The following is a 12633-nucleotide window of genomic DNA, read 5'->3' as shown; positions in this document are numbered from 1 at the left end:
GACGCATCAGTCCGTGACTGTAGGCAAGTCACTTAACTCCACTGTGCCTTACTTCCCATCTGCAAAGTGGGTGTAATGACAGGGCCTCCCTCCCGGGTGGTTGTCGTGAGGAATAAGCATGATCCACGTGAACCTCGTGGGCAGCCTCCATAAACTTTAGCTGCTTTTATTTTCTGCCTTAGGCCTGGTCTTCTGCCATGTGCCAGGGGCTGTGAAAGGGGTGATGAGGCTCCTCTGAGGTAGAGAGGCGCAGCCTCACCCCCATGTTGCAGAAGGGGAAACAGAGGCTGGGAGAGAGAAGGCCTCTGTCCCAGGTCCCACTGGGAAGTGGTGAGGCAGGATGTAAACCTGGTCACTCTGGCCCCATGGCCTCCCACGGGGATCCCAAAGTGCGCCTCCCCTGCCTGTGGCCCTAAGCTGGGGGAATGGAGGTGAAGCTGGTGCAATTGCCCAATAAATTTCAACCCAGCCCAGTCATGTCCTCATAGGAAAACCTGTATTTTTAGACTCGCAAACCCTCCCCAGGCCAGGCCTGGCCAGGAGGTGTCGACCTTCCCTGGCAGGTGGGTGAGAGCAGGGGGGGGGACATGAGCAGGATCCCGGGGGGAAGGAGGGCCCTGGAGCTGTATGGAGTGGGTACCAGCCAAGAAAGTGATGAGAGAACAGTTGTTCATCTCCTCCCCCATTCATTCATTCATTCACCCTTGTGAGCCTGCTTTGAGTCTAACCTCCTGCCTAGTCATGCAGGGGACACACGTATGCCCCCAACAAGATCCAGCTCCTGAGATGCCCCCTGGTGGGGGAGCCAGAGCAACAGACACATTGTCACCTGGTGTGGGTGCTCTGATGGCGGCAGCATAGGGGGGCCATGGGAGCCCAGAGTAGGAGGACTAATCCAGCCTGGGGGATCTGGGAAGGCTGCCTGGAAGAAGAGAGGCCAGAGCCGAGTCTTGGAGACACCCTGGGACTTAGCCAGGGTGACAGGGCAGGGAGGGAAGTTCAGGGTCATGGTGAAACTTAATATGCACCCCAGGACCCTGAGGACTGCAAGGCTTTTGGGACTCAGATTCTGACCTGGGCTGGGGGAGGTGTGTGGGGAAACACAGGCAAAAGATGGTGGCTCATCCTGAGACTCCCGGCTGTGGTTAGTGGGGGCCGCTCTTGAATAAGATGAGGGATGGCGTCATCCAAAAGTCCCTGAAGAACCAGCTCCAAGTTCCTCAACAGAGGGGACTTTGGCCAGGCTGAGTAATACTCACAGGCTGGCCTGCCCAAGGTTAAGGGCTAGACCACCAAAGGCCAGAGGCTGGACCACTCAAGGTCAGAGACTAGACTACTCAAGGCCAGGCTGAACTCTACAAAACAGAGATCAGGCTATTGAAGGTTGATAATAAAAGTCTTGGAGTTTCAGGAGGAAATCCTCTAGCAGCCCTGGGTGCAGAGGAGAGTGTAGTCTGGAGAGGACAAAAGCCTCTGAGGTGAGGCTCTGGCGGCAGGGGGAAGAGGAAGGGACAGGGAGAAGAGCTGCCTCTGTGGGCACGTGACACCCAAGGCAGCTCTGAGCTCTGTCCAGCTAGGGCAGGGCAGGGGCAGAACTTTCCAGAAGCCAGAGCTGGAAGGGTGGCGGGAGCAGCAGCGTCTCCTCCCCATCAATGACTTTAATCATAAACGTCATTGATTATTTACCACGGGCCGGATGGCTGGAGGCTCCACACTCTCTAGGGATTATTTCATTTGATCCCCACAGCCTGGAGGGATAAGAACTCTGAGACCCATTTCACAGGTGCGGAAACTGAGACCCAGAGAGGTGAAGGGACTCACCCTGGGTCATGCAGATGGGAAGCAGAGGGCTGGGATCTGAACCCAGGTCTCAGGACCACAGGATGACAATTCCATAGCCTTGACTGGACCCTACTCCTGGAGAAGAGGGAACAGCCAGACCTAAGAATTCCTGCTCCACCTTGAGCAGCTGGGTGGCCCCGAGCGAGTCATTTCCCTTTTCTGAGCCTCAGTCTCCTCCTCTGTAAATGGACCTCACAGTCCCTGCAGTGTGAAAGATGAAGTTTATGTTGGATACTCAGTAATCCTGTGAGGGCTCCTTAAACTGGGCTCAGGTGCCCCTTCCCCTGGGAAGCCTGCCTTGCTTGCTCCCATGGGCCTTGTTGCTGGAATGCTCCTCTGTGTATCCTCAGGGCATCATCGCTGCTGTGTCCCAGGGTATACAGTAGGTGCTCACTCAGTATCCGCTGGAATGAGCAAGGTTAGACAGACCTGGGTTCAAATCCAGGACCACTGCTTTGCCTCTCTGAGCCTGAGTTTACTCATCCATCAAATGGGATCACCAGCATGGACGTTTGACGGCTTTTGCAAGGATTGGCTGAGAAATGTCTAGCACACAGTAGGTGCTCAGCCCCCGTGACTCCCTGTCCTCTTCTGCTCTGGGCCTCCCCTGCTTCCCTGTGGCTCCACTCATGGAGTCCCTACCTTCCGCTCAGGAATCACCTGCCCCTGCCGCCCAGCCTGCCCCGGGGCAGCTGTCCCCTGGAGATGGCAGCAGCCTGGGAATGCGGGTGGGGTCCCCCGGGGGCGGCCCTGCCCCCTCCCCCACCCCCGCTGCTGGACAGAGGCCTCAGTGTGGAGCTGCCGGGGTCCTTTCACGGGCCCAGACCCATGACTGGACGTCTGAGAATGCCGCCCATTATCCGACTTACAGAGCACAAAGGGGCCACGCGGGGGCTCGGCAGGCCAGGCGCCCGGGATGGGTGCACGGGGGCTCTGGGTCCCCACCCCGGCCTGCTGCGTCCCCACCACAGAGGGCAAGGATGTGCCCAGAGTCGGGAGAGGGCGTCTGTCACACACAGGAATGAGAACCATTTCCTTCAGCCCCTCGGGGAGACAAAGACAGAAACGAGCAGGGGCTCAGCTCGTCACAGGCAAGGGTGGGCACCCCTCCCGAGCCCTGATACCAAACCTAGAAGGCCACCCCCCCTCCCCACCCTGCCACCCAGGGGTATCCAGTGGGGCAGGGGAGGCAATACTCCAGAACTCGGAAGCGGGGTAACCCCCGTGGTCTTCCACAGAGTCTGCAGTGGGGAAACACCAGCAGAACCACGCCAGCAGCACCAGTGGTCTGTAATTGAGACACGAGTGTGATGGGTCCTGTGTCCCCTGTCAGTGCTGCCAGTCGAGGGTCACCCGGCCCCTCTTGGGCCACTCCTGTAGGACATGGTGGCAATGACAGGAGACCCAGTGTGGAGGGGCAAGTTTGTCTAGAGATGGGGCTGGGGTCACTTCGGGCCACCTATTTGCTGTGTGACCTCAGGCAGGCCTCTAGGCCTCTCTGAGTCTGGTGTCCATGTTTGTGAGAAGAGGGGAGGGAGACCTGGTGGAGGGTTAATTAAGGCAATTTTTTGTATCCGAGCCCTTAATGTCACTGGCACCAATGAGGCGTCTCAGGGGCAGCCGCTATGAGGATGACGTAATTATTTGGGTCTGGGGGCTCTCCTGAGTGGGGTACAGATGACCAATTTTAGGACCCTGGGGAGAGGACCCCTGTGATAAAGAGCTGGAAAGTCAGTGGACGCCATACTTCCTGACGTGCCAGGCCTTTGACACGTGTGTGTTTTTCCATCCTCACAGCAGCCTTGTGGGGTGGATTTTACTCCCCTTTTCCAGGTAAGGAAACAGAGGCTTAAAGGGAGCTGGTGCCTCCAAGCTCACCCAGGTGGTTGGGGCAGAGCTGCGCCTGGAGCTCAGGTCTCTCAACTCCAAGGCAAGAGGTAGAGAGGGACACAGTGGCCCAGGGCAGAGTTCGGAGGCCGGTGAGCTGTGCAGCTGTGGGCAAGTGGTGTCACCTCCCTGACCCTCAGTGTCCCCATCTATAAAAAGGGGCTGATAAAACCCACCTCTCAAGCTTGTTCCCAGGGGGAATGAGATGGGCAAAGCTCCCAAGGAACTGCAGGGGTAGCTCCTGGCACCGTCGGGGCCCACGCTGGGGTTGCTGAGCCGTCCCAGAGGCCTCTGTTCCTGTCACCAAGGCAGTGCTTAGAGCAGTGCGCATGTCAGGAGCACTTCCTGCAGGGGCAGCATTCACTGAGGCCAGGCCTGAGGGACAGGAGGGCAAGGACCCCCTCCTCCCTGTGCAGCCCTGGCCCCACTGTTATTTTTTCCAATTGAAGAAGGAAAACATTTCCTCCTCCTCCTCACGCTCTGCCCTGGGCAGCCAGAGAGCCGAGGATGGACGGGGCAGGATGGGGAAGCCCCTGCCCAGGCAGCGGTGAAAGGCCCAGGCCCTCCTTCTCTGGGCCAGCCTGGCCACCTACCCCTGGGTGTCCAGGCAAAGACCTGCACCGTCTGGGCCGCCATGTCCTCATCTACAAAGGCACCGGATTAGATCAATGTTTCCCAAATTTTAGGCATTTTGTACCACCAGGGTTATGACCATATTTGTCTTTAAGTTAACTCACATTTTAAATACTTCGATAGGGACTTCGCTGGTGGCGCAGTGGTTAAGAATCCGCCTGCCAATGCAGGGGACACAGGTTCGATCCCTGGTCCGGGAAGATCCCACATGCCGTAGAGCAACTAAGCCCGTGCGCCACAACTAAGTCTGTGCTCTAGAGCCCTTGAGCCACAACTACTGAGCCCGCGTGCCACAACTACTTAAGCCTGCACGCCTAGAGCCCGTGCTCCGCAACGAGAGAAGCCACTGCAATGAGAAGCCTGCACACCACAACGAAGAGTAGCCCCTGCTCGCCGCAACTAGAGAAAGCCCGCATGCAGCAACGAAGGCCCAACACAACCAAAAATAAATAAAATAAAATAAAAACTTTGATAAATGCATTTATCAAGCAAGCTTTACATCATTATTATACTTGGAAAGCCTGTAGTATCACTTGCCAAAACCAGAAAATAACTGCAAATATTATAAAGAAAACAAGGAGCTATAAGTAAATTCTAGAATGCTGAGCTTGAGACCGTCTCTCTATTAAAAATGGACAACGACAAATGTTAGAGGCATTAAAGACACATTAGCCCCAAACGGAGTCCTTCTCCTTGATATAATCAGAAGTCTTGAACAAAAACTGAAAAGGGCCTGAATCACAGTGTAAAAGCCGGCAGTCACTCCAGGGTTGACAAATCTGGTTTAGTTAATTCAAATTGAGTTGATGCTGGGTGCTACCTAACCTGCCGTCCTGGGTACCATCCATATCCCCGTGGTTCGCTCTAAAATCCCTTCTGGGAGGATACCGCACCACCTCTTAGCAAGGCCAGGGGAGATGTGGGTTCTTTCATTCATTCGATCCTTCCATCATTCACTCAGCCCAAGTTATCAGCACCTCTCTGCCCAACCGGGGGTATAGGGTGGCTGCCACCATGATCCATCCTGGCCTGAGGGAGCTCCCAACTAATGGGCAGAGGGGAGAAAGCACAGGATTTGGAGACAGATCTGGGTTCAAATCCTCCCCTTGCTAATAGCTCTCAGTTTCTCCATCTGTGAAATAGGTTCGATGACCCCTGCCTTTTCAGCTGGCTGTGAGGATGGCATCAGATTGTTCAGGGCAGTGCTGGGTGCAGTAGTTTGCTCTTGGTAGACAGTGGCTCTGCTAGCTACCATGAGGCCCTGATGGGCCATTGCTCAGTGTAAGGGGAAAAGTGGGCATTTGTCCAGTGCCTGCCACATGCCCAGCACTGTGCTTTCTGGTACATTCCGTTCTTCACATCATATAACCTCCCAGGGGCTGGTGTGCTATTATGATTGTCTTCATTTTACAGACAAGGAAACTGAGGCTCAGAGAGGGCAAGTGCCTTGCCCTACGCCACACAGTACTTCCACCTCCAGCTTATGTGAAGACACTTGGACCCCGGCTATGTCTTCTGCGGCTAACCTGGCCCTGCATATCCCCAGCTCCAGGCGGCTCCTGAAACCCAGCACTCAGCTTGGCAGGTAGTTTGTGTCCAAAGTGCCCGGAAGCATCCACTCTGCGCCAGACTGAGTTTCGACCACACAGAGCATTATCCTCAAGGTTCAGTGGGGGGAGCTGCAGGATGCGGCAAGATGAGCCTAGAGACAGGAAGGAAGCTAGGAGGGGCGAGAGGGGGAGCTAGGGGTGGGAGATAGGGAGGGAGACAGAGAGGCAGAGACACAGAGAGAGAAAGAGATACACACACAAAGAGACAGACAGTGGAAGGGTGGGGGGAGAGACAGAGAGAAATGGGGAGGAGCAAGAAGACAGACAAAACCAGAGAGGGGGTGGCGAAGGCTGAGAAAGATAAGATGGGGAGGGAGACAGAGGGATGATCGGGGACGGGTGGGGTGAGGTGCACCCCGGCAGGGCTCCCAGGTTGCTTCCACAGGTGGCACAAGATAAGTCCTCCCCACCCTGAGATGGAGGTGGGGACATCGGTCCTATCAAGCTGCCCCCTGAGTGGCCTTGAGCCCCAGGGGTGGGGGATGGGGCCCCGAAAACAACCTTTGATTTCCTGTGTTGAACACTCGTGGCTGTCGGAGCAGTGGTCAGACTGACAGAGGGGGTGGAGAAAGGTAGGCATGATGAGCACATGGCAGGAAGGCGCAGTGCTGGGGGCATGGGGGACTGCTGTCGGCTTGGCCTTTCCTACCTCCCCCATGGGGCACAGAGAAACCCCTGCTCTTCCTTCCTGACCAGGCGGGAACAGGTGAGAGAGGCCACACCACCCGCAGAGCCAGGACCACGGCACCATGTGGGAGCCCCCCATTCTGAGAGGCCTGGGCTGGGGGAGAGTTGGGGGTGGGATTCAGAGCCAGCAGACTGGGGCTTCCAAACATTGTAGTTCTCCTTCTTATGAGCTGTGCATCTTGGGCCAGTCCATTCACCTCTCGGGCCTCAGGCTATGAATCTGTAAGGTGGGACAGTAATCGTACCAGCCTCAGAAGGTGGCTGTGAGGGCGAAGTGAGTCAAAACACATGAAGGGCTTGGCATAGTGCCTGATAGGCAGCAAGCCCTGCTTGAGCACCCTCACGTAAGCTCTGTGACCCTGTAAGCACCACTGCCTGCCCTGGCCCCCAGGGCCCACCTTCTCCTCCCAGGTGAAAGGAGAAGCAGGCCCAGTGCCAGCTCACCTGTGGCTGGTCTTCAATAAATCTGGGAGGATTTTAGGTCCTTCCAGAGTCCCGAATAAAGTGGGTGGAAGGGCAGCTGGGTCTCCACAGGAGGTAACTGTGGGCCTCCTGGGGCCATCACCCCCCAGGACCAAGGCTCCGCTCTGGGTACCCCGAGGCTTGGCACAGACCTGAAAGCTCCTCTTCACTTTTCCCTGATTTATATGTCTGACCCTTGATCTCTGGTCCCTGCCACTTGTCAGACCCCTTTCCGGGCTGGGGATCTTGGAATCTGAGGGGGCAGTGCCCCCTGCCCAGCTGACCCTGGGGGTGTCCATGGTTTGGGATCTAAGGTCTGGACAGTGTCCTGCGACAGGGAGTGGAGTGTCAGGTGGAGAGAGACAGGGAGGGCAGGGGGAGAGGAAGGTGGACAGAGGTGGAGGAGAGAGGGGGTAGAGGGATCGAGAGAGACAGAGGGTCCGAGGGGGCGGGCGCGGAGGGAACCAGGAGAGAGGGAGAGAGAGCCAAAGGCAAGAACACAGGAGAGAAGGGGGAGAGAGAATACAGGGGAGAAAGGGGAGGGGCGGGGTAACAGACGGCAGAGCGAAAGCGAATCAGACTGAGAAAAGGAGAGACAGCACGCACGGAGTTGGGGTGGGGGGCGGGACACACAGAGACAGGGAGACACTGAGAGACACTTACCGAGAAGGAGGGAGAGACAGAAAAGGAAAAAATAAAACAAGCTCGAGAGACAGGCCAAGCGGCCAAGAGGGAGAAGGAACTAAAGCAACCAGCGACGGAGGCGGAGGCAGCTCCAGGAAAGGAGCCGCGGGCCGCGGGTGCCGCACGGGAGGGTCCTGGAGGGCGCGGCCAGACCCAACAACAGCTCAGCAAGGGCCCGGCGCCCGGAGGGCGGGGCCGGCGGGCAGTGGGGGCGGGGGCCCGGGGCGCGTGGGGAGGTGGGCCCGGGGCGAGCGGGGGCCCCGGAGGCGGGGCGCGGCCGGGCCGGGCGCGGCGGGGGGCGGGACGCGAGGGCGTGTCCGCAGAGGAGCCGCCTCCGCCCCGCCCCTGGGTTGAGCGGAGCGGCTGAGCCCGGCCGGGGCGCCGGGGCCGGGGGCGGCTGGCGCGGGCAGGAAGCGCCTCGCGGCCCGGGCCCGCCCCCCGCCTCCTGCGCCTCCGGGCTCCCGGCTCCCGGCTCCCGGCCGCGCCGCGCCCCATGCACTCGCCGTGCCGCGCAGCCCGCGCACGCCCGGATGGCTCGTCGCGGCGCGGGCGGCGCACCCCATAGCGCCCGGGCCGCCGCGGCCAGCCCCCTGCCGCCGCGCCCGCCATTCTGGGCCCCGCTGTGCCCGCCACTGCTGCTGCTGCTGCTGCTCCTGGGGGCGGCGCGGATAGGCGCCCTGGAGATCCAGCGCCGGTTCCCCTCGCCCACGCCCACCAACAACTTTGCCCTGGACGGCGCGGCGGGGACGGTGTACCTGGCGGCCGTCAACCGCCTTTACCAGCTGTCGGGCGCTAACCTGAGCCTGGAGGCCGAGGCGGCCGTGGGCCCGGTGGCCGACAGCCCGCTGTGTCACGCCCCGCAGCTGCCGCAGGCCTCCTGCGAGCACCCGCGGCGCCTCACCGACAACTACAACAAGATCCTGCAACTGGACCCCGGCCAGGGCCTGGTGGTCGTGTGCGGTTCCATCTACCAGGGCTTCTGCCAGCTGCGGCGGCGGGGCAACATCTCGGCGGTGGCCGTGCACTTCCCGCCCGCCGCGCCGCCCGCCGAGCCCGTCACGGTGTTCCCTAGCATGCTGAACGTGGCGGCCAACCACCCGAACGCGTCCACCGTGGGACTGGTCCTGCCGCCGGCCGCCGGCACCGGGGGCAGCCGCCTTCTCGTGGGCGCCACGTACACGGGCTACGGCAGCGCCTTCTTCCCACGCAACCGCAGCCTGGAGGACCACCGCTTCGAGAACACGCCCGAGATCGCCATCCGCTCCCTGGATGCGCGCGGCGACCTGGCCAAGCTCTTCACCTTCGACCTCAACCCCTCCGACGATAACATTCTCAAGATCAAGCAGGGTGCCAAGGAGCAGCACAAGCTGGGCTTCGTTCGCGCCTTCCTGCACCCTCCCGACCCGCAGCCGGGCGCCCAGACCTATGCGTACCTGGCGCTCAACAGCGAGGCACGCGCGGGCGACAAGGAGAGCCAGGCGCGGAGCCTGCTGGCGCGCATCTGCCTGCCCCGCGGCGCCGGCGGCGACGCCAAGAAGCTCACTGAGTCCTACATCCAGCTGGGCTTGCAGTGCGCGGGCGGCGCGGGCCGCGGCGACCTCTACAGCCGCCTGGTATCCGTCTTCCCCGCGCGCGAGCTGCTCTTTGCGGTCTTCGAGCGGCCGCAGGGGGCCCCGGCGGCCCGCACGGCTCCGGCCGCGCTCTGTGCCTTCCGCTTCGCCGACGTGCAAGCCGCGATCCGCGCCGCGCGCACTGCCTGCTTCGTGGAGCCCGCACCCGACGTGGTGGCCGTGCTCGACAGCGTGGTGCAGGGCACCGGGCCGGCCTGCGAGCGCAAACGCAACATCCAGGTATGCCCAGGCAGCGGGGGCGCTGGGGACCAGCCCAGGGGGCTGGAGAGAGAGCGTGCGGGTAACTGGGCAGGTTGTGCGCTGAGCGGGTCACACGTGTGAGTGTGTCGTTACCTAGATGTGCGTGTATGGAGACTCAAGTGTATACTCTGAGCCACAGGTGCATTTGCGGGGACCCAGGTGTAGTCGCGAGGATACAGGTGTCAGCAGAGGTGGGGGGCGCTGCTGTGAATATGGCCTAGGTGTGCGCGTTGGGCACTCAAATGAGTGCTGGGCTACAGGTGCACATATGTAGGTGTGCGGGGCGGTCGGGTTGTGGATGGGTACCCAGGTGTGCGCTGAAGAGAGACGAAGGTGCATATACATCCCGGCTGTGCAAGTGAGGGTCGCAGCAGTGGGCTGTGTGCACAGCAAGTGAGTGCAGCATCTGACCAAAGGTATGTTCTGGGCCGACTGCATGAGCCCGTGAGGGCTGCTTTTGGGAGTTGGCAGGTGTGTGCATGAGTGTGGCAGGTGTGCAGGGAGGCACGCAGGCGTGCATCAGGGCCCTGCACATGGGGGGTGAGGGGAAGCAAGGTGTATGCCCCAGACTTGTGTGTCGCTGAGCTGGGTCACACAGGCGTGCGGGCAGGCCGGTGCGTGTGGCAGGGACACACTGGTTCCACAGAGCAGGCCTGGGTGCACAGTGGGATGTGTGCGGCAGGGGACACAGGTGTTTGGGAACCAGTAGGCACTCTGGGGAGGCCGCTGGTTGGCAACTGGGTGTGTTCCTGAGGCCAGCTTTTTATTCATTCATCCAACACACATTTACTGAGCATGTAGCATGCACCAGGCCTGGGGGCTACGAGGAAGGCAGTCACACTTGTGGAATGCCTACTAAGCGCATCACATGGCATAACTCTAGGTTTTAACAGCAGTCCTCTCAGCTAGGCTCTGTTCTCGTCCCCATTTTACAGATGAAGAAACTGAGGCACAGAGACATTCACTAACTTGCTCAAGGTCCCACAGAACTAGCAGAGGCAGGATTTGAATCCAGGCTGTCCGGTCTCAGCATCTGTGCTCGTAGTGCCGCAGAGCCTTTGCCGCCTTACAGATGTGGAACTCAGAGTGTGTGTGTTGGAGGAGTCCCGGCCACTGGGGTGGGGAGGTGCCGGCTCCAGGAGAGTGGAGGGACGTGAGCAGGACTGCATGTAGCGCTTGAGTGGGCTGTGGGGATCTGGAGGGAATGCGGAGGGCCAGGTATAGGGCCACAGCAGCTGGGGTGGGGGAATGGGGCCCAGGTGTCTGGGGCTGGGCAGGGCAGGAGCGAGGGGGCCAGGTTGGGGGGGATCGATGTGTGTGTTGATCCTGGGTGGACGTGACACGGGGGTGCAGGAGGGATCTGTGTGTGGTTCCACTCAAGGAAGCGTATCAGCAAGGGGTCACTTCTTTAGAGTGCCCTGGGAGGTGGACCCCTGTGCCTTTTCTGCACTCTCCATCCCGAGCTGAGTCAGGGGAGACTTGGCCACTCCCTTAGGAAGCCTCAACTTCTCAAAATGCAGAACTTAGCCTTCTCCTGGTGATTACGGAGCTCTCCTTGGGGCCAGGCTCCCTGTGGCTCTGCCCCATCCCTTCTCTGTGATCCTCAGGCCCTGGCAAGAAGCTGTGAGATTAATTATTCCCCTGTGGGTGTGCCCAACACTGGGGCTTTGAGAAAACGCAGATTCCTTCTCCTGCAGCTGGGCCCTCACACTGCCTACCACCCGGCTGGCTGGCTGCCCTAAAAGTAAAGGTCATGGTGGGTGAGCAGGGCAGGCTGGCCCGGGAGCCGGTCTGCTACCAGCAGGGGCCAGCTTAGTCAGGGTGGTCACTCGGCGCTGCAGTTGGGACATGCGCTCTTCCCCTCCCCAGAGCCACATGCCCCAGTGGGCTGTGTTTGAGGGCACAAGCTTTGTGTCCGAGGGTCTCAGAGCCTGAGGAGGTGAATGGGGAGTCAGTCGCTGCTCTACGGAGGGAAGACCCTGTCGGAAGGGCCTTCTTCGAGCCTTTCCAGGCCTGTGTGTCCATCTAGGCCCTCAGTGAGAGGCAATCCGTGGGATTCCTCAGGCCGCCACAGTCTCCCCCTCCCCCTCCCCCTCTGGCAGGAACCGTCCTCGTTCCCACGGTCCCGTCCCCAGCCTGGCCTTGTGCAGTGACTCACTGCAGAAGGGAGCTGGGGCTTCCCTTTTCTTCGGGGGCAGGGCCTCTCCAGGGACACAGCCCCAGGGGCAGAGTGCTCGAGGGCCTTCTCCCCGCCACAAGGTGGGGTGGATTCCTGGCCCTCCTTGGCCATTCTCCCTGTGTCCTCCACACCCCTCTCCCCTTCCGCACGCCCAGCTGTGGGCACAGGCCACAGGGTCTGGGCCTGAAGCCTCAGGTCGGGGGTGGGAGAGTGATGCTTATTCTTGCTCCTGGCTGTTGCCAGCTCCCCAGTTACAGTCTTAAGAACTTGGACCTTGCACCCGGGGTTAAATTCTACTCTGTCACTTCCCAGCTGTGTGACCTTGACAAGTGACTTAACCTTTCCGAGCCTCCGTTTCCTCATCTGTAAAGTGGGGACAGTAAATCTCTAAGGATTGCTGAGGACCAAATGAATTAATTAACGTAAAGCACTTTGTACCCGGCATGTAGCAAGCACCTAGTAGATGTCTGCTGTTCTTGTTATTATTACCCCGGGGGGACATTATTAGCACAGGTCTGGGCTTGGTCCTGGACAGCAACCAGTGACCTATTTTGGCTTGTTCTGCAACAGTGAAGACCCCACCTCTAGCGCCCAATGGCAGCCTCAGTAAACATTTCCTAAGTCCCTACTGTGTTGCTGTGTGCTGGGGACCTATGGTGATTCCCTTACTGTCTGCTCTCGTGGACCATGTGGCCGGTCCTTCCAGCCCAGAGGGATGGGTGCTGTGATCCCATCCTGGCAGACAGAGCCCAGAGAGGGGCATCGAGGCCTCTGGGGA

General features: G+C 59.8%; 1 protein-coding gene across 1 annotated transcript in view; it reads left to right on the top strand.

Moving 5' to 3' along the window:
- Positions 1-8335: 8335 nt before the first annotated feature.
- Positions 8336-12633, top strand: part of PLXND1 (plexin D1) — a gene marked incomplete at its 5' end in the record, with an annotated part of 51367 nt that continues 47069 nt past the window's right edge. Inside the window, one exon of the mRNA XM_082662879.1 lies at positions 8336-9655. Within this exon, the coding sequence (XP_082519005.1) occupies positions 8336-9655 (1320 nt within the window). The remainder of the gene's footprint in view (positions 9656-12633) is intronic.

This window comes from Grampus griseus, assembly GCF_964374135.1.
Source record: "Grampus griseus genome assembly, chromosome: 10".
Classification (NCBI taxonomy): Eukaryota; Metazoa; Chordata; class Mammalia; order Artiodactyla; family Delphinidae; genus Grampus; species Grampus griseus.
This window is presented reverse-complemented; position numbering and strand designations above follow the sequence as displayed.